The sequence below is a fragment of the Hesperophylax consimilis genome, chromosome 2 (assembly GCF_061612785.1).
Source record: "Hesperophylax consimilis isolate HC1 chromosome 2, BYU_Hcon_1.0, whole genome shotgun sequence".
In the NCBI taxonomy this organism is placed as follows: Eukaryota; Metazoa; Arthropoda; class Insecta; order Trichoptera; family Limnephilidae; genus Hesperophylax; species Hesperophylax consimilis.
The window spans coordinates 11,078,072-11,101,695 of record NC_142837.1 but is presented as its reverse complement, the minus strand read 5'-3'; the positions used below and the strand labels follow the sequence as shown (position 1 = coordinate 11,101,695).

Sequence of the window (23,624 nt, the reverse complement as noted above, 5' to 3'; positions counted from 1 at the left end):
TAAAAATGTTTATTAATGGTGAATATTATATTGTTATTATGCCGTTCACGAGTAAATTGCATCGCCATTGTTCTTACGCCAGCAATTCCATAGAAGTTTTAGCATAGATGCATAATTTGTTATACACAAAAAAAAATTTCCATAGATACTCCAGCGTAGATGGGTAATTTGTCAACATTTCGGCGAATAATTAATTTATGAACTTCAATAGATACTTACTATACTTGGAACAACCGATTAAGATGACATACTTAACTAAATTTCATCGATTATTTTTATTGATTTAAAAAAAAAATGTATTTCTCCAAAGTTTCTAATATATTTTTTTAAAATAACGATTCAAATCAAATGTACGTTTCAAATTTAACCTCGAGTATACAGACGATTATCTCGAAATTGAATTTAATTACCACTTTTATAAAAATAATTTATATTAACATTATTTTGGTTTCAATTCAAAACTATAAATATTTCATGAATATATTTTTTTACATTTATGTTTTTCAATGCTAAAAATATTCATCGAACGTCAATACGCTTTCGATTATTTTCGAGATAATTCGAGTTTTTCATATTAGAACTTCACGTACAATTTGATAAAAATGTCGACTCCAATTGCAAATATTAACAATGCCTCTAAAGAAGACCTTACCAAGGAACTTACAACACGATCTATCGAACCAGCGTCCACCTTTCACGCGCTGCGTTCACAGGCGCGCGAGTACAATAAAACGTTAAAATCAACAGCTAGTACAGAAATGGATTCGTCAGATTCAGATTCGGAGACAGAACTAAATACTGTTAAAAACCCAACAATTATTAAACATACAAAAATTATTTATAAAGAATCATCATCCACAAATGTTACTAATTGGAACATTAAATACGACGGGAAATCGAGCGTAAGAGAATTTCTCCTACTTATTGAGGAAAAATGTAGAACCAGGAATTTTCCTCAAAATGAACTGGTGCGCGTTTTCCCTGATCTTCTGGATGGCCTGGCGTTGTTGTGGTTCAGATCCATTTACCACCCAGAATTGAAGTGGGACGAGCTGTCAAAACTTTTACTTAGCCAATTTGAAGCAAGCGACCTTCAAACCGATTTAAAAATAAAACTTTTTAACATGTCTCAACAAAAAGGAATGTCAGTACTAGAATTCACGCTAAAAATGAAAGCACTAAACAATATGCTCGAAGCAAAACTTCCCGAGCAGGAACTGCTGCGGCTAGCAATGAAGGCTTTGCTACCGATGTATTCAAATCTATTAGTGTCTAGAGACATATTTACTTTTGAGCAATTAACAACTTATGCCGGTAAATTAGAATCTTATGCATTACCGCCAGAAGAATTTGTGTCATCGTCTTCATTTTCTAAAGCATCAGATGTGCACAATAGCTCGAATAAAACGGAGAAATTTGTGCCTATTAGTAAAAATTTTAATAATAATAATAACTTTAGACGCACTGGTTATACCCAGAACACTTTTAAGCAGTCATACAACAATAAGAATAATGATAATAGGCGTAATTTCGGTCCATCAAATACAGGTAACAACTCAAATAAACCATCTTCGTCTTCTTTTAATAACGGTAATCTTAATAATCAGGGAACTTCTAAAACTTTTTATAAGACGCCTATTTGTCTTTATTGTAAGACACCGGGACATGTCGTGGCCGACTGTAGGAAAAAACCCGCAGTCGCAGGAAATTCAAAACTGGGTGCTTTTAATGGACATAAGTCAAAAAACTAGTTGGGAGTCACCTTTGTCGCGCTCCTTCCTTTGCGCAGAGGAAGCGAGAGTGGCACAGTTGGCTCCGTCTAGTTCACCAGTTCTTTTCAGTCCCATCATCTGGAACAGTGGGCCCGCTGCCACAGGAGATGGAAATTGAAAACGATGGTCGTCCTTATGCCAATGTATATATAATAAATCATTTTTACAACGCACTGTTGGACAGTGGCGCTACATTATCATGTTTGGGTGGAGATAGTCATAAGATTTTTAGCAAATTAGGAATAGAATTAGTTAAGTCCAATCTTTTTGTATCGACAGCTGACGGTACAAATCAGCCTGTCAAAGGTACAATGTCGTTGCCGGTGACGTATAAGGGAGTTACCCGGGAGGTTCTTTTCTACGTCATCCCGACATTGTCGCCTTCAATTATTCTAGGAGTTAACTTTTGGAAGGAGTTCCACATCGCACCGGAACTTTTTTCAAGATTTACTCTTCCTGTTTCGGAAGGAAATATAAATGGGTTGCGGGCTATTCGGCCAGCCTCATCCCTAACTATTGAAGAGAACAGGGAACTCTCTAAAATAGTAAAAAAATTCGAGTCAATTTCTTTTGAAAAGAAGGGGTTAGGTCTAACACACTTAGTTAAACACAAAATAATTACAACAGGACCACCCATCAAACAGCGGTATTACCCTCTTTCACCCGCACGGCAGAATCAATTAGAAACAGAAGTTGATGAAATGCTAAAATTAGGGGTTATTCAACCTTCTCGTTCACCATGGTCCAGTCCAGTAATAATTGTAACAAAAAAAGACGGAACAGCTAGATTTTGCCTTGACTCGCGAAAAATTAATAACGTCACGGTACGTGATAGTTATCCTCTTCCCTATATTGCGCGTATCCTAGATAAACTCGGCGGTGCCAGATATGTTTCCTCGATTGACCTCTCCAAGGCATTTTGGCAAATAGCCTTAGACAAAAAATCATGCGAAAAGACAGCATTTGTTGTTCCTGGGCGGGGCCTCTTTGAGTTCACTCGCATGCCGTTTGGTTTGAAAAATGCTCCTAGCGAATTAAAAAGACTAGCGGATGCATTGTTTGGACCTGATTTCGATGATAATGTTTTTTGCTATTTAGATGACCTTATATTAGTATCGGAAGACTTGAAATCACATTTAAACTTGTTAAATCGGGTGTACAAACGTCTACGAGACACGGGTCTCACCATTAATTTAAAAAAATCGGAATTTTGTAAAGCCGAGCTTAAATACTTGGGCTATATGGTAGATTCCCAGGGACTTCGCACCGATCCAAGTAAGATTGATAGTATTAAAAATTTTCCTATACCGAAAAATGCTAAACAAATTCGGGCATTTGTTGGCCTGTGCGGTTACTTTAGACGGTTTATCAAGGGATTTTCAAGCATTGCAGCTCCTTTAACAAGTATTACTGGTTCAAAAAAGGGAATTAGTAATTTTAAATGGTCACCGGAAGCTGAATCCGCATTTATTGCACTAAAGCAAGCACTTACTTCTGCCCCAGTTTTAAGTTGTCCAGATTTTTCGAAACCCTTCGCTATACACTGTGACGCAAGCTCCGTAGGCATTGGGGGGGTATTAATTCAAACTATAGATGGACAGGAGCACCCTATTGCTTATTTTTCGAGATGCTTAAACGTTCACGAACGTAATTATGGAATAACTGAGCGTGAACTTTTAGCCGTACTAGACTCCGTTACACACTTTAGACCATACATTGAAGGAACTCATTTTACAGTTGTAACCGACCACTCAAGTCTAAAATGGTTAGGTTCTCTGTCCAACCCCAGCGGTCGTCTCGCGCGTTGGAGTTCACGTCTATCCCAATTCTCGTTTGATGTAATCCATCGTAAAGGTACTCAGCATATAGTCCCAGATGTCCTTTCGTGAATGGATCTTGCCGAAATCTCCATTATAGATTCAGAAAATATTCAAGATGAGTGGTATCAAAATATTTGGAAGGGTTGTCAAGAATTTCCCCAACGTTTTCAGAACTTCCAAATTCGGGAGAACGAACTATTTCGTCACACGAAGACTCGTTTAGCACTGTGTGAAGACACTGCGTGGAAAAAAGTAATTCCTCAAGAAAAAAGATTAGACATTTTAAGTAGTGTTCACGAGTCTATTCGATCTTGTCACCCCGGCGTTTTTAAAACTTATAAAAAAGCACAATTACGGTATTTTTGGCCAAATATGTACAGAGACATTAAACAATTTGTAAATCGCTGTACGGTCTGTAAGGCGCATAAAATCAGTACGGCCTCACCTAACGGTATTTCATCACATCCTAAAAAAGTTACACGTCCAATGCAGATGTTGTCGTTGGATTTGGTAGGTCCATTACCGAGAAGTTACTCTGGTTTTACCGTTATTTTATCCTGTGTTGATGTTTTTTCAAAGTTTACCTGGCTGTTTCCGCTGCGCAAAGGTACCGCGCGAAGCATTGTGAAAAATTTAGAAGAAAGTATCTTTCTTGTACATGGCGTACCGCGCACCATTGTTTGTGATAACGGCCGTCAGTTTGTATCCAAAGAATTTAAGGACTTATTGAATAATTATAATATACCACCTCCGTTTTATAACTCTTATTATACCCCTCAAAACAATGTGGTAGAGAGATATAACCAAACTTTGGGCACCGCATTATCGATATTAGTTGAATCAGACCACCGTAATTGGTCAAAATTTTTACCACAAATACAATCAGCTATGAACAATTCCGTAAATTGCGCTACGGGTTTTACACCTTATTTTCTAATGCATGGTCGGGAGCAAATATTAGACGGTGATTTGCATCGTAACCCTATAGCTGATATTGAATCTAATTCACAAAATTGTACTAGTCAGAGAATCTACGCACAAAGATTAGAAGAACTGTCATCAGTTTATGAGCAAGTCTCAGATGCTTTACTAAAAGCTTACCAAAAAGGAGCAAGCCATTATAACCTGCGGAGAAAACATGTTAGTTTTCAAGTCGGAGACAGAGTTTGGCGTAGAAATTTCGTCCAATCAAACGCTTTAAATTACTTTGCACAAAAACTAGCCCCTCGCTTTGTACAAAATGTTGTTGTAAAGAAAAAATCAGACCTAATTTATACATTAGCTGACATGAATGGGAAAGTTACCGGTGATTTCCATATAAAAGATATTGTAAAATCGGACAATGTCCCGGTATAGTCCTATATTCTTAAGTACTTTGAAGGATCTGGCCATCCCTATAAAGTGCTGTAAATAAAATATTGTTTAATGCTTGGGAGTTTCAACCCGGCCTGATCAACCGAGTTGAAGCAACCCGACATTGACAATCTATGACTAAATCAAAAAACGAGTAGTAATTGTTTCTCACAATTTTTATTTAACTCTAGTGATAATGCTCGAGTTCATTATTTTCCGTGTTTATTGAAATAATCGTTATATTAAGCTTTAATATGTTAAAGAACAATTCAGCAGAACAGATGAATAAAATTATGTTATGTATTTGGTTATATTGTCTGGAAATGCATGGTGATACTTGTCCACTATCCCCTTGTATTTCAAGCACAATTTTATGAACAATGTTCATATTTCGTTAATATTATTATTCTATGTACTTTCAATATGTATACCATCCCAGTACCTCTTGGTACTCTGAGTACTTGGAAAATTTAAATACTCATCTACGCAAAAGTTGGGTAAAATATTAATCTTGTTTTGCTATCTAGCTAAACTAAGTATAAATTGCTTGAAAATTCTTCTCGTATAGTGCAATGTTTAATTATAAGAACTGATTACAAATATATACTTATTATATAAGATATGTCCATCACATATGGGACTCATACAAAAATAACACCATTCAAAACAATGGTTGTATACTTTACTAATTACACCATTCATAAAAATGGCGGTATACCTCTACTAATTGCACCATATCCATAGGAATGGTTGATGACGTTTTCAATTTATTAAACCACCTTACACACCTGTGAGAGTGTAAAGGTTATAGTTTTCTCAAATAAGATAAAACTTTCTTGCGATGATGTTTTGCTCTTAAATTTATAACTTCCCTTCGTGAACTCACCTGAGCGACCAAATTAGGTAGATTAGTTACAACTCTCCGGAGTGAACATTTTTCCATCTCCTAAGATGTACATTCAGTGCGTAAAATCAGTGAAAAGTGAGGGCTGGTTTTCCACCCTAAAGTGTTGCCTATCGTGGCTATATAAACCCTATTTTAGGGACAGTGTTGCCAAAGTGCATGTTGTAATATTCGGATGATGTGAGAAGGAGATATAAATATATATAAATTGTAATTTTGTAGTAATAATATATGAATTTTTAATTTAAGTTTATCTGCTTTATTGTAGATGTAACGTCAACGGCAGTTCTTGACGATAAGTCAGTTTTTCAACACCCAGCTTCATCAATGCTGTGGGTGCTTGTGGACCCCGTTTACGTAACATTATTTAGATATTGTTAATTTTAGGATATTTAAGTTAAAGTTTTCTATATTTAAGTGTAGTTGCTATGGTTTTTGTAAATTTTCAGATTGGAGAATGGTTGCTTCGCAAGCCCAGCCATCCTGCCTTACGCAGGATGGGTGCGATTGGAGTTGCGGCACACCCATTCGGTATAACTTATTAATTTTATTCTATTTTGTAGTTTTATAACAATTGTTTGAGTTACCTTCTTCTTTTTAGTACCGGGATCGACATAGGTTTTTATAATTCAGGTTTGTAGGTAAATTAATGTTTGGGGGCAAACATTTGTGTGGTGACGGGGGTAATGTTATGAAATATTATTTCATAAACTCAAGTAGGCTCAGGTAGGCTAATTTCGAAAGGGTAATAAATTAATTATGATTCTTGACAGGCAACACAGAGATGAGCGGTCAGGAGAAAGGGGGGGGGGCCGTTTCCTCACTCTTGTTAGAGAGCCGGCGGGACCCCGGTTCGGTAACGACAGTCGCAGAGATTATTAATTTAAAAACCGGATTACGGAATGTAACACAGTCAATCGTGAATCGATAGATTTTTACCCTGATGGGTTTGTTATTTTATATATCCAACATGATATTGGAGTTATCGAGAAAGTGCGTGATTCACATTTTAAAACCATAACGGCGACATTTTGATCAGCATGTCGGTAGATGGTAATCGACAATTAATCGGAGCCATCTCTGGGTTGACCGTGGTCGCGGATATAAATTCATCATCCTGGGCCTTGTGCAGGCAAGTTATTAATATTCTGGGCCGAGCCTTAATTAATCTCGCCGAGCAAATCTGTGGGCGGATGTCGATTGGTGCCTAACACACGAGAGGGCCAGCGCGCAACAGCAGAATATTCCGGAGGAGGGATGAGAGGCATCCGACTTGCCTCGGATCGTACCGATGCATTCCTCACCGTCATGGATTTCCCATCATCAAGAATACCTAGCCAAGTTTAGATAGTCAGAGTAGCTCATAACACGGTCGATCTCGGGTGAGTGTCTTAATTTAAATATTGATATGATCAGACAGTTAAATATATAATCAGTGTGCAATTTAAACAATTAAACTGTTTTATTTAATCATCACATCACCCTGTGACATAATAGCATGACAGCAGTGCCCACCGCCCGAGAGGTAAGTCTTTCATGATCCGAAAGGAGCTGGCGACGCGTCGGACAGACATAGCATGATAGAAATATCATGCTTTGGCGCTCTATTCATTAGAAAAGTTTGTCCGACGTGTCTTTAACTTTAAACACAGCATAATAACACGATATAAAATTTAATTCTGACATCATATTAAGATAATTATCTTTGTCATAGGATGAGTAATCATTTGCGATATTGAGATTAATGTCTCCGACAATGATGGTTTCCTGATTTCTGTTCGCAAGAAGAATGTGTTTTAGTTTTTATAAATTTATAAATGTGGAAATTCTAACTATACAATTGTAAATGTTCTCCAAAATGCCCTGGAAAGAATCTCAGACTTGTGATGTCCCGAAAGAAAACAATCATCTATTCTGAATGCAATTACTAATGTTATCCAAATTGACCCTGGTAATAAATTACATCATTGCGATTCTTTCAAGAATAAAGAAATCATCCTGTCATTTCGAATGCAATCAACAATGTTCTCAAAATTTGTTTTGACAGCATCACCATTCCAAGAATATTATGTACTAAATACACAATTTGGCTGTCCTGAAACGGGAATCCTTCCTAGTTGGACAGACAAAGGTTCATTTTGTTTTGTATTGTTTGTAATTTATATATATTTAAAAAAAAAAAAAAAAAAGTTCATCTACATAGGTTGGTAATATTGAGGCATGAGTTCTATATATAGCGAATATGCTAAAGGTGTACTTAGGTGTACTAAATGGAAACTGATTTCCATATTTAAAATGTTTACATTATGCATGTGGATTTCTCTGTCAAAAGTCACAACATATTTATTTGAAATAAATTTGTTTGTCTTTTTATGTCTCTTTGTCTGTTTTTATTAATTTGGGTATTTGTTGCATAGTATGTATAACCCGAAATATTATAATTTATATCGCTCGATGAATGCGTCTCTGTTAATATTATGCAGTCTAGTCTGTTAAGTGATTTTATTGTTACCAGGAGTTCGTCTAAATTTCGTTCGATACTCCTTACATTCATATGAAATATGGTTAGGCTAACTTCGGGATTTATCGCTAAAATGTTATTTGTTTTGTTCTCCGATCTATATATTCTTTCATCTATATGGTTTTATCACAAAGTCATCCATATCGAAGAAATAATAATAATGAATTCATTAGTAGCCGTGAACCACCTTTGTTCGTTTCACTGTTGGAGTTAGATTTACTGGAGAACGGACTTGTTGAGAGCCTTTGTGTTTTTTTATCACTAATAAGTAGGTGTGCAATTTTATTCATATTCTATTCTCTCTTTGGCGATTTGAAGCATTTTTTGTCTGTATGTGCAGTTGATGCTATCAGCACGGTGGTCGTCCGATATGTTTACTTTGAATTTTCTATCGTTGCAGGAACAGTTGTAACGGATTGGTTTATTTTTTCTTTCTGTGTATACATACGTATATTTTATTTATTTATAAAATTTTACATCTTATACCTAATATATTATTTTATGTTGATTTTTCCGATGTTAACAAGTATTTTTCTGATGGCTCCTGACGTTTGTAGTAAACAGTTTGACATGTTTTGCTGGGACGTCTTTTGTTGGTCGAATTTTTTGAGTTTGATTTCTTTTATGAGTTTGAAATCATCTTTTCAGAAATTTTGTAGCCCCTCATTTTGCTGAGTTATGCCTAAGACAATTTCATCCTCTGAAAAATTCGATTGTAATCTTTTTACGATCATTATTGGTTTTCTCTTTTTTGTTTCTTCAGCGTTTATGTCTTCGCCGAATGTTTAATTTATTTTTGTGGCCAATTTTTGTACGTCTTCTTTTTTTGCACATTCATTTTGGTTACATCTATGTTTTTTTCGATTCTTTTTGTCATTTCTTCAGCCCTAAAGTTTTTAGTCGTTGATATTATGATAGCGTGCTTTTATGGAATTTGTTTCTCGATTTTATTAATTGTTGTTGTGGCTTGCGCATATGTTTTTATATTTTTTACCATGAAACTCTCTAATTTCGCATTATAATTTGCTCGCAGTTCACTATACGAAACTGTGTACGACCGCACTGTTGTAGCACTGAAATGCAACTGAACAGCTAACAGTAGAAATGATGAAACAGTAAAATAAAATCGAAATCATGTAAACATTATTCATTTTGTACACCATCTTGTACTCCTATCCCAGTATCCAAAAGAATCATATTAATTATAATAATAAATATATCAGCATATCCGGTAACTGAAAATTGAAACCGCAGTGACAATTCATTTAAGTTTCAGATTAATCTCTATTTCTGTGTCGCGAGACTCGAGATGTTTGGTCTACACAATTTCACATCTATGCCATGGTCTAACAGTTTACAGTACCTACTACCTACCAATGTCAAAATAAAGTAACTGGGTAATGGGTAATCGGGTTTCGGGTATGACTTGGTACTGCGGCCGGCAGTGCCTCTATGGCATTTTTTCCTCATGTAAAACCTGATCAAAGAGTGGGTTCTCGCGACCCGCTCACGATGCCAGTGGGTAGTGATCGACCCAGCTCTAACTCTAATATTGATCATAATAATTGACAGGATTTTGAAGAGTGCATAATTTGTTCGATTTTGCTAAGACATATTTTACAGGTTACGGATATATTGCTAAAAAAAACCTAGGCCTGCCAGAAATCGCAAGTTAAGTAACACTGGTTGAACAGGTTATGTTCATACATTTGGCATACTTGATGTGTGAGGAAGATGCTCTAAGGAATATCTAGATCTTAGGAACAAACCTGTTCTGCCTGCTCGCCCCTTTCTCTGTTCTGCACTTGATTTTGATATCCAAAATTCCTTTAATTTTTGCATCTTACACGATGGATCATAGCTCATTTCCTTGACCTACAAGATATTTAAAATATTGAAAGGCTAATAAGTAATAGAATTAAATTGAGATTATAAGAAATAAAAGGTTACCTTTCCAGAATCTACCACAAATCTTATGCCGTCTATTGTAACAGAAGTTTCAGCAATGTTTGTCGAAACAATACACTTTCGTACGCCATCCGGCGGATAGTCAAATACCTGAAAAAGAAAGATTACAAATGAAAATAATTGTTGTTTTCGTAGAAAGCTATTACTTTGTAGTTTGACATATTATTAAATTTTTTAATTTTTTTTTATTTTTTATTGTTTAACTTATAACATTGTTACATTGTACATAATTTTAGGTCATAATTGGTAATAGTGTAAAACATATGTAATTGAATTTCTACTCCAATGAAGAGTGCTAGCTGTTGCGCTTGGCGTAGGAGTTATTTGACAATTATTTCATGTTTAGTATGAAACAAATATTTTGTGGTTTGACTTATTATTAAATGAAACACACAGTTTATATTAAACCACAAATTATTTACAGATTGATGAAGCTTAAGAGGTCTGTTTTGCATCTCAAAAGAATGTCTATTGTACTCTATCCCTCTCTAACGAAGTAAACGATCCGGGGTATGTACCGGGTAGTCTTGTCTGACAGCGCGAGCGACAAAAAAGTTATATAAGGGGTTAAATAAACAGGAACATTTAGTTTTATTATTTGAAAATTTGCACAAAGCCGGAGAACTACCCCTTTCGTTAAGTTCATTCGAAATAGCGCACACAGATCACATACGCGGCTACGGACCTATTCTTTTAGTATTAGTGTAATTTACACTGGCAGCTGTGGGACGCAGACAATTGCAGGTGTGAAATTATTTATTATAATTTTTTTTTAATTATATTTTACAAACAAGTTCGGCTGTCTAATGTTGTAACTGTTTTTATAAATTAAAAAAAAATCATTAAATATGTATATAAAATTTAAAAACACAAAATAGAGTTCTACAAATTGATAACAATAAATAATTGAATGACTTTCCAAACACCCAAAATCCCTAGAAGTTACAATCAAAGGCATATTCAACTAACAAAAACAACATTTGGACAAAAAATTGTATACTTATATAATAATTTATATTTGCAAGGCCTGCTGCAAGTGGTATGTAAGCTGGATATTATTTAAACAGAATAAATAAAATTTTCAATAGAAGAATAAAAATAGTAGCAGAATAATAAAACAATGTATATATTATATTTTAATGTGCTTGTAGCTATATATATTATATAGCTACAAGCACATTATATTATAACAGGGGTTCCTAACCTTTTTGCACTCTAGAGCACATTCTAAAATATCGGTAGGGTGGCGGGCACCACCTATTTTTAATCGACAAACTCCTTCCATAACTTCTCATTTTCCCATAATTTATTTTCTTATATTCATAATTTATTAACACACTTTGATCGGGTTATTTTTTCGCCGGCTGACCGCTGAAAACGGGCGAAAATAAAGGTCCCGCGCGAATTTCTTTAATTTGTTTTAAATCGCTATATCTTCGAAAATAATGGAAATATTTCAATAAAATTTTCTACATACTAACTCAGCATACCCAAGCTATAAAATTTCTAGCCGAAAACCAAGTATTATTTCTAATGTAACATAATAAATCGAAAACAAAGTCATTGTTGAGTCATTAGGGTTCAAATTTTTAAGTATAAACTAGGTTTCAATTTTATAAAATTACAAATTATTATATTTTCACCAAGCCCAAATCATTATAAAAACAAAAACAATTGCCACTTCTCTAGTATCGTCAGAGTAACACATTATTACCCATTGAAATACCACGTGTGCAATTGCCTCTCGCACGGTACAGCGGACCAAAACCATCGGAACGTGCTAATAATATTGGTTATTTTTTCAAATGAAATTTAAAATAATCACTTAGCGTAGAATGCTTCTCGTATTGCTCACATAATATTGTTTATTTTTTTCACCATACACTATTAGGTTTAAGTTTTTAATCACCTTTATATAATCAGTTACAGTTTACATCTAAAAATTGTTCATCTAATATTTCCTTGTTCTTCCTCCATATCACTTTCTTCAGAATCACTGAACTGTAATAGCATCACTGACATTCTTCTTCTACAAGGAATTTCTTCACTTCCACTAGATTCTTCTCTTTCACTATGGAATTCAGGCAAATAATTACTAGAACAGGCAGATAAATTATCTGCAACGATTTCACTATTTCACGATCACTTTCGTAATTTTCAGAATCCATTTTGAAAGGTTTGAAAAGGCAAATATAAATATTATTTTGTTTTTAATGAGTTTTTATTATTCACAATGTACATTTGTTACGTATAAATTTTTTATAAAATTGGCGACCGGTTTCGACACATCCGTGTCATTAACTAGCTATTTTAAAACTAAATTTTTAAGTGCAGAAATATGGGGTTTTATTTAGTTTGGTTCTTTGGTTGGAGGGATTTGAGGGAGGGGGAGGGGGTTGAGCTGGAAACGGAGGGAGGAGTCAACATAACGGGGAACATTGTCAATAGAGGTGATTTGCAAGGTGCTATTATTTTATTTACATTATTTCTATTATATTATTTTATTTTCGTTGATCTTCAAACGCAATACCTATCAAGTGTCAGGTGTTCAATAATATAGGCCATTTTAGTTGAAATATCGATGTACACAAAAGACTCCAAGATAAATACAAAAAAAAAGACTTGCATTGCAATTTGATAATTATGTACATATAGTTGGGACCTTTATAAAGAGATTGGTATATAATGTTCATATAAAAACATCAGATAATTTCTTCTTTTCTGCCATTGAAATGAGGCGGGCGCAGAAGGTAGAACAACCCTTCCCGACGTTAAGCATCAATCGACCGAACGGGTAGAACTACCCTTCCCTAAGTGTGTTAATAAATAATAAAAAAAATGTTTCAAAATAATACAATTATTATTCAAATTCAATACACAGAGAAATGTATTTACAAAACGTAAACAAAGTAAACAAAAAACACAAATACAAAGAAAACATTTTATAAAAAAATATAATATCAATGTGTCAATGTGATCTTTGGCATTGCATATCATTGGCCAGTGCCTCATAATTAGGAGAGTACGGCGATAATCCTGTTAGCAAACAATCATAAAGATGCTCATCGGTGAGTCAAGATCTATATCTTGATTTTATTAAGTTCATGTTTGAGAAAAATGATTCGCATAAATATGTCGAACTGAAAAGTGATTCAATTTTATATGCCGCGTTTTTTAAAAATGAGAACTTTTCTCTGTCTACTGTATTCCAAAAGTCATCTGATATTAACCCATTGGCCTCAAACGACTGAGGGTCTGATGTCTGTCGGCTTAAAAACAAAAAGGGATACATTAGTAACATCTGTGTTTAAAATTTTAAATGCCAATCACTCTGGAGATAATTAAGCATTCATTTCGTAGTAATTGGCAGGACTCCGTTGGTACAGTTTTTTCCTGATATTTACGATTGAAATTTTGTTATATTTCAGCGTCATTGAATTTTTTTCAAAATGGCGTGTGGTTCGGGAATTGACAAGTTTGTTCGTAAAACGCGTGGTGGGCAGCTAACATCAGCCCAAATTGAAAAAAAAATATTATGTTAATAAGTATGATTAATGTACAATTTTTCTTAATCCAATTATAAAAAAAATTAAGAAAAAAAAAAGATTTTTGTAAAAAAATATTTTTATATCCTCGTTTAATAATATTATTATTATTTTTTAAACACTGCATGTATATTTTATATACCTTGATTTAATGCACAAGTAAATTAAAAGAAATTTTTTCGTTTTCATGTTTAGTTTAAAAGTTATGTAAGATTTAGTACACCACTGCAGATTTAAAACTTAATTTGTACAAAATTAATTCGGATGTGAAGGACAATTTTTTTAGCTAAACAATTCGGAGGCCAATGGGTTAAGTATTTTAGCAAAATATCATTCTTAAGGTCCAAAATTTCTAACTCTAGTTCTTCTGTCTTACCTTGAACAAAATCTGCAATACATGCGGCCATTTCCATTACATTTGTTTGGCAAGTAAAAGGATTAATACAGAAGGAAACAATTGGCTTGATATGTGTAAACTGCAAAAATCTCTCTTCAAACTGATTTTTAACACTTGAAGATGCTTAATAAATAATGACCCGTTTAATTCTTTGTTACCTAGCATTTTCTTCATATGTGGGAAATGCACGAGAGAATTGATCTGCAAATGTGATATCAACAAATCCAATTTAGCTTTAAATGACTTTACAGAGCTTATCATTTCAGCTATGTTTTTGTCTTTCCCCTGCAACTCCAAATTTAAAGAATTCAATTTTTCTACGATGTCTGTGATAAATCCCAAATCAATCAACCAGTTAGAGTCAGCTAGTTCATCATAATTTTCCTTTTTATCGTTTATAAATGTTTTTATGTCTTCAATTAAACTCACAAATCTTGTAAGAACCTTTCCTTAACTGAGCCAACATACTTTAGTATGCAGAATAAGATCATGTTCTTTATCTTCCGTATCTTCTAACAGAGCCTTGAAAAGTCGGTGTTGCAAAGAAGCTGCTCGAAGAGAATTGATTAATTTTTTTAACTATCTTCATAACATAAAGTTTGAAAATTCATCCTTCTTGCAGAGGGCAATAAATCCTTTGTTTTTACCTACCATTGCTGGTGCCCCATCGGTGGTTATCGCAGACAACTTGTGCAAAGGCATATTTATTGACTTGGCGTATGTTCTGAATGTATTATAAATATCCTCACCCCTTGTCTGTCCTTTCATAGGTAATATTTGCAACATATCCTCTTTTACTGTGAAGTTACTAAATACCATTCTCACCATAACTGCTAACTGTGCGGTGTCTGATATATCTGTTGACTCATCTAATTGTAGCGAGAACCAGTCACATATTTCCAAGTCGGTCTTTAACTGAGTTTGTATGTCTGTTGAAATGGCATGTGTTCTCCTTATGACGGTGTTATTTGACAACTGTAAGTCTTGTATTGCTAAGACAATCTCACGTTTACCATACATACTCATTATGGCAAGCAATCCATTGGTTACGAGGGGAGCATCATATATATTTGCCTCCCAGACGAAATTAAAAATGAAAAAAGTGAAGGTACTTTTAAAAAAAAATTATTCAGTTTTATACTCAACCAATAAAACAATGAAAGTGAATAATATTGTTCTGTAATATATGTATGTGTAATGAATTACTTATTTCTATTTAAATAAGTGGAAATGTTATTTTCTTTTATATAGAATAAAAAAAATATTTAGGGGTGTTTCGGTTAAAAACTGGGTATTGAGTTTAAAATAATAGTATCCATAAACAAGTGCAACAAATTCGTCATATTCGCTTGAGATGAATAACAACTGCGAATGAAGAATGGTAACTAGAAACACACACACACAGGAACACCCATGTATACTGTTGTTGATGTATTACGTAGTTATACATACATGCAGGCATTTATTAGTTGGGCGATTCTGTTCCCGACCCCCGGCCCCACCCGACACGCAAAAGCGTAGAAGTATTTGTTTGGCCGGCTAGCGACCATTCCCCCGGCCAGCAACGGCTTACCTCATGCCGGCTTAGTAAGAATGAGACAAAGTTAAAATTGAATGTAATATTCAATTAAATTTTTCATCGGACTAAATTTGGGTTTTAATTTTAACACAATTCTTTTTTGAAGAAATTTTTTTTTTAATAATTCATCAATTTAATTGAATATAATTGGCTAAACCAGTAAATCCAGCATGAGGCTGTTGTAAATATTCATTCCTGTACTACTGAAAATATAATTATTTAGAAAGTGAGCAAAATGACCTTATCCTGATCTGCAATGGACATGCTACTGTGCAAAGGAAGTACAATCCAACTTTTAGATTTCTCTGCATACTGTTTGGTGGCATCCACCACCGATGTGATCTCTTGCATCCCTGATAAAAATATTAGAAGATCTCCTTTTTCATCCTCTGAAACATTTCCATTAATATAATTTAGTGCTGTCTCAGACCATCCTCTTAAAGATTAAAACCTTACTAGATAAGAGTCTAGTTCTGGAAAGAAAGATTGAAGTTCACAGTTTTGAGCAATGATGTTCTCAGCAGACTATTTAAATAAATTTACACAAAACTGATACAGACACGGGTAGGAGCCGCCATGAACCGCTAAAACTGCAGATATTTAAAAAAAAAATAGAAGCCAGAAGGCTAATCCAAGAAGACTTTTACCAACTGAATTAGATAATAAGTGACTCACTAGGATATTTTGTATCAATCAGCTGCATGACTTGCAGATAAGGTTGTGGGTCCAGCCTTTCTGATTTGGATTGTCGTCCTTCCACAAATATTGGTCGGTAGATCAACTGAATAGGAAACAATCTCCCAGGGACCTAGAAAATACATAGTCCATTTTATAACACAAAAAAGTAACATTTTGAGAATAAAGAGATATTACAATTAATCAATTGATTTATTTATATGGATTCAGAAAAAAATTGTGTAATGTAATTCGTGTATCTTTTTTTTATTAATAAAAAAAAATATATATACATAAATTGATTTATATGGATTCAGAAAAAAAATTCTGCTATTGTTAAAAAATATGTTGCACTGATAACACTGGTCAACACATTTTTGTCCCTTTAACAAAAGTAGCCAAATCTGACAGGAAATTTTACGCTGATTTCAGATATGTGATTAGTTTTTTTCTATCACGTCAGGTTTTTATGGGTTTTAAGTTTTACTAAAATATGTTCATTCATATTTATTCGTGAGTTATCATTGATTTTTTTTACAATATGGCAAAACTAGGCTCGAATGTAATTTTGAAAATATAAAATAATTTTTGAAAATAATTTTCCCCGAAAATATGGGAGATGTCAGTGACGAGCACGGCGAACGATTTCACCAGGACATTGTGGATACGGAAAAGCGATACCAAGGAAAGTAGAGTCCATCTATGCTAGCAGACTATTGCTGGACCCTGAAGAGAAACTCTCAAGATACTCACAAGCGCAAATCAGGAGCAAAAAAAATTAAATTGAATTAGTTTTGAAATTTTGTTAAGTAAGTACCCGTCATACTATGGAAGAATTATGTAAAAAAACTTTCTTAAATAATAAAAAAAACCTGATCTATAAAATTTTTTTTTTGTTCCATTTTGTGTTTATGGATACTAAATACATATAAAAAAATTAGCTATGCTTAAGGGACTGCACTTAAAAATTAAATGTCGACCAGTGTTATATTATGTATTACTTGTGTCTCTTACTTTTGTGTAATATTTGTGTTTCATATTTATTTTAAATTTTTATTTGTTTTATATTATAATATTTATTTAGGTACTTATATGAAAATTAATGTGTCTTATGGCTGAATAGATTTTGGTAATTGTTGCACCTATTTGTATGTCAACTGAGTTTTTATAACTGGATTGTTCTCACGTAAGTGACATCGTCTGTAAAAACCCATTATAAATAAATAAATTATAAACGCCCTGTTGGGCTTTTCCATATGTGTACTTAATGTGATATACTGCATGATACAGAGACGCAGGAGTTTAGATAACTAAATTTTAATACAAATTTTTAACAAGTTAACAAATCACATGGCTATGACATTGTAACTAACAAAGAGCATAATCACTAGGGCTTTTGCTGTTTCTGTAGTTTGTGTGCCTTAGGAATTTGTCACTAATTTGAATACTAACCTCAATAACAAAAGCCTTTTCATCTGCGAAATAATTAGAGAACAGTTCAATGTTTATTGTGGCAGACATGAGAACCAGTTTCAACTCCTTGCGGGATTGTATCAGGCACTTCAGTATCCCGAGGAGAAAGTCTCCGTGCAAATGGCGTTCGTGAATTTCATCCAAAATAATAACATCGTAGTTGGAGAGAGAAGACTCTGAAGCAACCTAAAATACATATTTTAGTATACATAACTTGGTGCTATTCAATATACAAGTATCTTAACAGTGTAATTCAACTTTTTCCATTATAAAACTGCCTGAAAATACTACCAGTATTGATACCAGATTGGTATTGGTAACATATTAGTCCCACTTTACTGTGGAGATTAAGATTATGAAGGTAATGTCTAAACCAAGGCTGCCCAACCCCAGTGAACGAATTATAAGTGGCCCGCGTGAACCATTTTCAAAATACACGCCAATTTGAAAAAGTGTCGCGCGCGTATATTATATGACAGACAGACCACACATGTCAAATATTCGTCAGTTTTGTTAAAATTAAAAAGTGTTTACTTTAATATTCAAAGATATGTTAATCATTATTATCAAATTTAAGTTTTCCCTATAAAAAAAACATGATTTGAAATAAAGTAAAAAAAACCTGTTTGTTACAGTATGGCACATAACAGCAAACCAAGTAAGTCGAAATCGACAGAGTCCTACCATGTGTTCATGATGAATGGGAAAAGAATTATTGTTTAACTGAGAGCAAGGCGCACAAACCCACATGTTTACTTTGCTTTGCTACAGTAGCTATTGCAAAAAATATATACATAATTTAGAAAGGAAATAATTTATAGGTAGAATCATAATAATTTTGAAAGACAGTATCCTGTTGGTAGTGCCATCACAGAAGATTTTTTAAAGATAAAGAAACGGGAACTATTCAACCAACAGAATATTTTCGTTAAAAGGCACGACGAGCTTGAATCCACGATCAAAACATCTTACCAGATTTCTTTGATTTTAGTGAAAAAGAAGAATCCTTTTTCTGATGGAGAAATTGTTAAATAGGCTTTGAAAATCTTTGCACAAAATTGTGATGGCCAAAACGTCAAAAATATCAGTGATCAGATCCAAGAGATCGTAAAAAAGTGCAAATACTTTTAATTTACGTTAGATGAAACTTGCGATTACGAATAGATCTCAGTTGGCAATTTTTGTGCGTTGCATTGATGAACATTTGAATATATTTCAACATTTACTAGAATTGTATCAGCTGGAAACTACAAGCCAAGGAAAAGATATTTTTATGAAAATTAAGGAAGGCGTTGAAAACAAGTGTTTACCATGGGACAAATTAATATCTATTTACACTGATGGTTTTTTCTCATCTTAATTTTGTAAAAAATAAATACCGCACATCTCTAACTGAGCAACATATATGTCTGATTTGTTGCTTTGTTGCTTCGTCGCTGATTCTCGTTCTGAGTAGCCTAAATAGCGATAAATCGCCTTCGTTGGCAACACTGGTGACCGCGCGCAAGCTGCATTGTCTGTTTTACCGCGGGCCCGCGACACTTTTTCAAATTGGCGGATTGGCGGGTTTTTTGAAAATGGTTCACGCGGGCCACTTATAATTCGTTCACAATGTGGCCCGCGGGCCTGGGGTTGGGCAGCCTTGGTCTAAACCTTTGTATTGCTCTTAACTCACCCATTCTTCTTTTTACACCGCAAGAAGAAATCTAGCATGGTTCTTTGTAATTTTCTACTTTCGTTTTTGACATAGCCAATTGAATTGCAAGAGCATAGATATAGAGTTGTTCTGACCTAAAGAATTGCCCTGATGATAGCAAACCTTCAAGGAGAGGGCACCAGAAGAAGAAGTTAGTTTAATCTAAGCAACGCTGTAAAAAATCAAACCTGTCTCAGGAGAAGACCCTCTGTAATGAAGCATATTTTAGTTCTTTCGTTCCTGTTTCGTTCAAACCTTATTTGGTATCCAACATCAGTGCCAGACTGCGTAAGAGTCTCGTACGCTACTCTTTTGGCGAGAGATATACAAGCTATTCTTCTAGGCTGCGTACACGCTGAAAATTAAAACATGCATTAAATAAAGCAATACAGATGTAACGCTGTTGTAACCTCTCCACATTTTTTCATGAATGACACACGCAGCTTAGAGTGCTCTTAATGGAACTCTTAGCAGCAGGACCATACTGAAAATGTATACAGAACTAGAATAATAATATTATAAGTTGTACTTAAAAGTTGTCCTATTGATTTGATAAGGTGTTTTCAGATATAATTTATTACCTATACTGATGAATCCAGCATCACTCAAATACTGTGGAACCTGAGTTGATTTACCACATCCCGTATCGCCTGCGATTATTACAACCTGTTCATTTTTAACGGCTTCCACAATTTCATCCCTGAAAATAAAAATAATTAAATAATAAAAACATGCTTATTGAAAATAGTTCATAATGGAAATACATCCCTGTAAGTACCTGTATTCTGCAACCGGCAATTCTGATTGAAATTTTCTAAGAGCTTTGAGTTTTTGAAACTTCTCTTTATTTTTGAAATCCAAATACAACATGACCACGTCAACAAACTGCTGAATGAGATTTTTAGTTAATCTTTTCTTTTTTCTCTCATATTCTCTATCATAAGGAGAAATTCTAGAATAAAGTTCCTCAATCCCATTTCTCAAGTGAAAGTTAATGCAATGAACTTTACTATACTCTGATGGCATTCCTGATTCGTTACATTTAGAAATATCAGGCAATGTTTCAAGGAGAATGGGCTTTCCGTTCTTTTTCAAAAGGCCTTCATATTTAATAACAAACTTCCAGAAGTCTTCTAAATCTAGAACCAATTGGTGGTTTCCGGTGCCAGAAAAGAGCAATTTATTTAATTCAATTTTAAAATCTACGAAACTAAACTCTGTTCCATAACTGTCCGGCTTTTCACGGCAATCAGAAGCTGAATGTGTTTCAGAATGTCTTGACGATCCGGGATGAGAACAATCTCTATAAGATCTATGGCCCTTAGTAAATTTATCTGGGCTGGATTTTCTTTTTTGTTCATTTCTATAATCTGATCTATCACGAGATCTAGTTCTTTGAGTGTTTCTATCATAACTCTTTGATCTTCGACGTTTTCTGCTATTTTGGCTTGATTTTGAATATCCCTCCATTTCGATAAAATATCAACACATGATTTTATAACTGCACTATCATAAGAAAACAATTTACGTAAGACGAGTACAATCTACAAGCACATAATATTTTTTCGTCATTCGTTTTCACCGTTAGAGATTTACCGAATTGCAATCATATTCAAGATTATGAAGCAAAAGCATTGGTAAACAATGCGACTTATTTGACGTATACGAAAAACGGGTGCGCCTGTTCTCACATTGCTGGAGGATTGGGGGCGGAGCTACGAAGTTTGCCGAGTGAACACGAAGGCTCAAAGCGGCTCGGAACTACGAAGTTTGCCGAGTGTACACGAAGGCTGGCAACAATCAACTTGATTTTGAATAATTTGTTTGAAGTCTTGAAGTTTGACTGTGGTTTGACGTTCGAAAATCTCTCAAGTATGAGGGAGATTTTGAGTTGAAAGAAACGAAACATGGAGGTCGTTATTAGTAAACATTTACAAGACATAATCAACCCTACGGACATTTTTTTTTAACCTAACCTAACCTTACCTAACCTAACTTAACCTAACCTAACCTAACCTTCTACTTCCTGGTTACGAAACCATTACTAGGATAGGTTATTGTACTTTTTATTACTAACCTCCAACTTACCTAGCTCTGGTAGTTTGTATTGATATTTTTTTATTTTTTTTATTTATTGTTTGTTTGTAAATATTACATAATACAATTAATGAACTTAAAATGTCCAACTAGGCGATTGCCCGTTTTAGGACATTCTAATATGATAATGTTTTTACATGTAAATTATGGTACATTATAGTGTTGACTATTCTGTTGTTAAAAAAAATACATATGTATATTCATATTCTAGAATACTTCCAGTTATATCACGACATATTTTACTATTATTTAGCTGACATAATAACTGAATTAACATAACATAAGCTGAATTAATAGATAAAAACAAGAAAATGAATTTGAAAATGAAACTGAATTGAAGAAATTCTGTTGGTAAAGTAATACAAATGCATATTCATTTTTTTTTTTTTACTATTGTTTAGCTGATATATTAAACTAAAGAAATATTAATATATAAAAAAAGGAAATGAAAAATAACAAAAAATAAAAAATGAAAGTAAAGAAGGAACTTTTCCTTTAAGGAGAAATATCACGAAGAATTGAACAAAATTGAACAAAACAAAAATTTGAAGCTTATGTTTGTATTATTTAAGCTTTCTGCCAGAAGCCTGACCTCACAATTGTTATTTAATCTTATATATTCTAGGTTTTCCGAATAAAATCACAAAGTAGAAGAAATTTGTGTTTAATCCGTGACCCATCCTGATATTCCTTTACGATAGGCCTACTTCACTAGTAACTCTTAAGATCATTTAAACTTGAATGCACTACTTGTATTTTTATGACAAAGTGCCTTCTTCGATGTAATTGTTATGCAGTCTTATGGAGAAATAACAACCAACCAAGAAAGCCAAGTTCTCATTGTCACAGGTTTAAATTTGCCGGGCAGATATGAAGTGAAGTTCGGATGTCGTAGCTCCGCCCCCAATCCTCCAGCAATGTGAGAACAGGCGCACCCAATGCTTGCAAGCCAGCTTCGGTACACGGTCAAAATGCTTGACACAAAGTGCCATAGACAATAAACTACGTGCTTGCGATCAAGCCGCTTGACCGTGTCCCAGTCCCATTACTCATCAACTTTATAACAAAATCCCAAAAGAAATTATTGAGATTAAAAATATGTTACATTTTAAAAAGGAATTAAGAAAGTATGTTCACCTCAAATATTGTTTTTTTGTTTATTTTAATCTTTAATTTTTTAATTTATGAAAATTCCGAATTACAGAATTCAGTTAAATACACCGAGATCACAAAAAATGGTAATTATTTTCCGAACCGAAGCACAGAAGGAACAGATTATGGAGATTACACTTTGCTTCAACGATCACTACAAGAAACAACTATTTATATAAACAAAATCGATTATTAGGTTCTTAGTTTGGGTTAATTAAGTAATTTGTAGATGGAAACGAAACTTCAACCATACAAAACAGTCAGAAATAGAGGCAAAGGAATAGTTTTGTAAGGTAAATTTTGAACTTTGAATAAAAATGGAATTACATTGCAACTTTTACCATCTATCCTGACGTATGTTTCTTGTAATGTAGTAATTATATTGAAATGAAGTGTAATTTCCATAATCCGTGCCAATTAAAAGTTAGGGAAATATTCACCCTAAAAATATACCGCCCGCCCCATGAAATGCAAAATATTCACAATCCAGCACCTCTCGATATTTTGACGACGTACCGATTTTTTCACATCAATCTGCCGATTTTCATTTTCGCGGCATGGCATCACTGAACTTATCTCAAATAATAGCTACCGCCCACAGTGTTGCCAACTCCGCTCCTTTAGAGCTACATTTAGCTATAAATTGAGGGCGTCAGCAAAAAAGTGGTTTAT

The 23,624-nt window shown here is 34.0% G+C and overlaps 1 protein-coding gene across 2 annotated transcripts in view; it reads right to left on the bottom strand.

Moving 5' to 3' along the window:
• The window catches only part of LOC149425685 (putative ATP-dependent RNA helicase DHX34), an 84,210-nt gene extending 62,852 nt beyond the window's left edge, over positions 1–21,358 (bottom strand). For both annotated transcript variants that reach the window (XR_016303423.1, XM_089641182.1), the window contains exons 1-8: positions 20,482–21,358; positions 20,285–20,403; positions 19,892–20,058; positions 17,987–18,193; positions 16,535–16,667; positions 16,100–16,248; positions 10,321–10,428; positions 10,140–10,245 (exon numbers count right to left, since the gene is read on the bottom strand). Coding sequence is in view for 1 of the 2 variants with exons in the window: in XM_089641182.1 (XP_089497308.1) it covers positions 10,140–10,245; positions 10,321–10,428; positions 16,100–16,248; positions 16,535–16,667; positions 17,987–18,193; positions 19,892–20,058; positions 20,285–20,403; positions 20,482–21,173 (1,681 nt within the window). In the remaining variant the exon portion in view is untranslated. The remainder of the gene's footprint in view (positions 1–10,139; positions 10,246–10,320; positions 10,429–16,099; positions 16,249–16,534; positions 16,668–17,986; positions 18,194–19,891; positions 20,059–20,284; positions 20,404–20,481) is intronic.
• Positions 21,359–23,624: the final 2,266 nt, after the last annotated feature.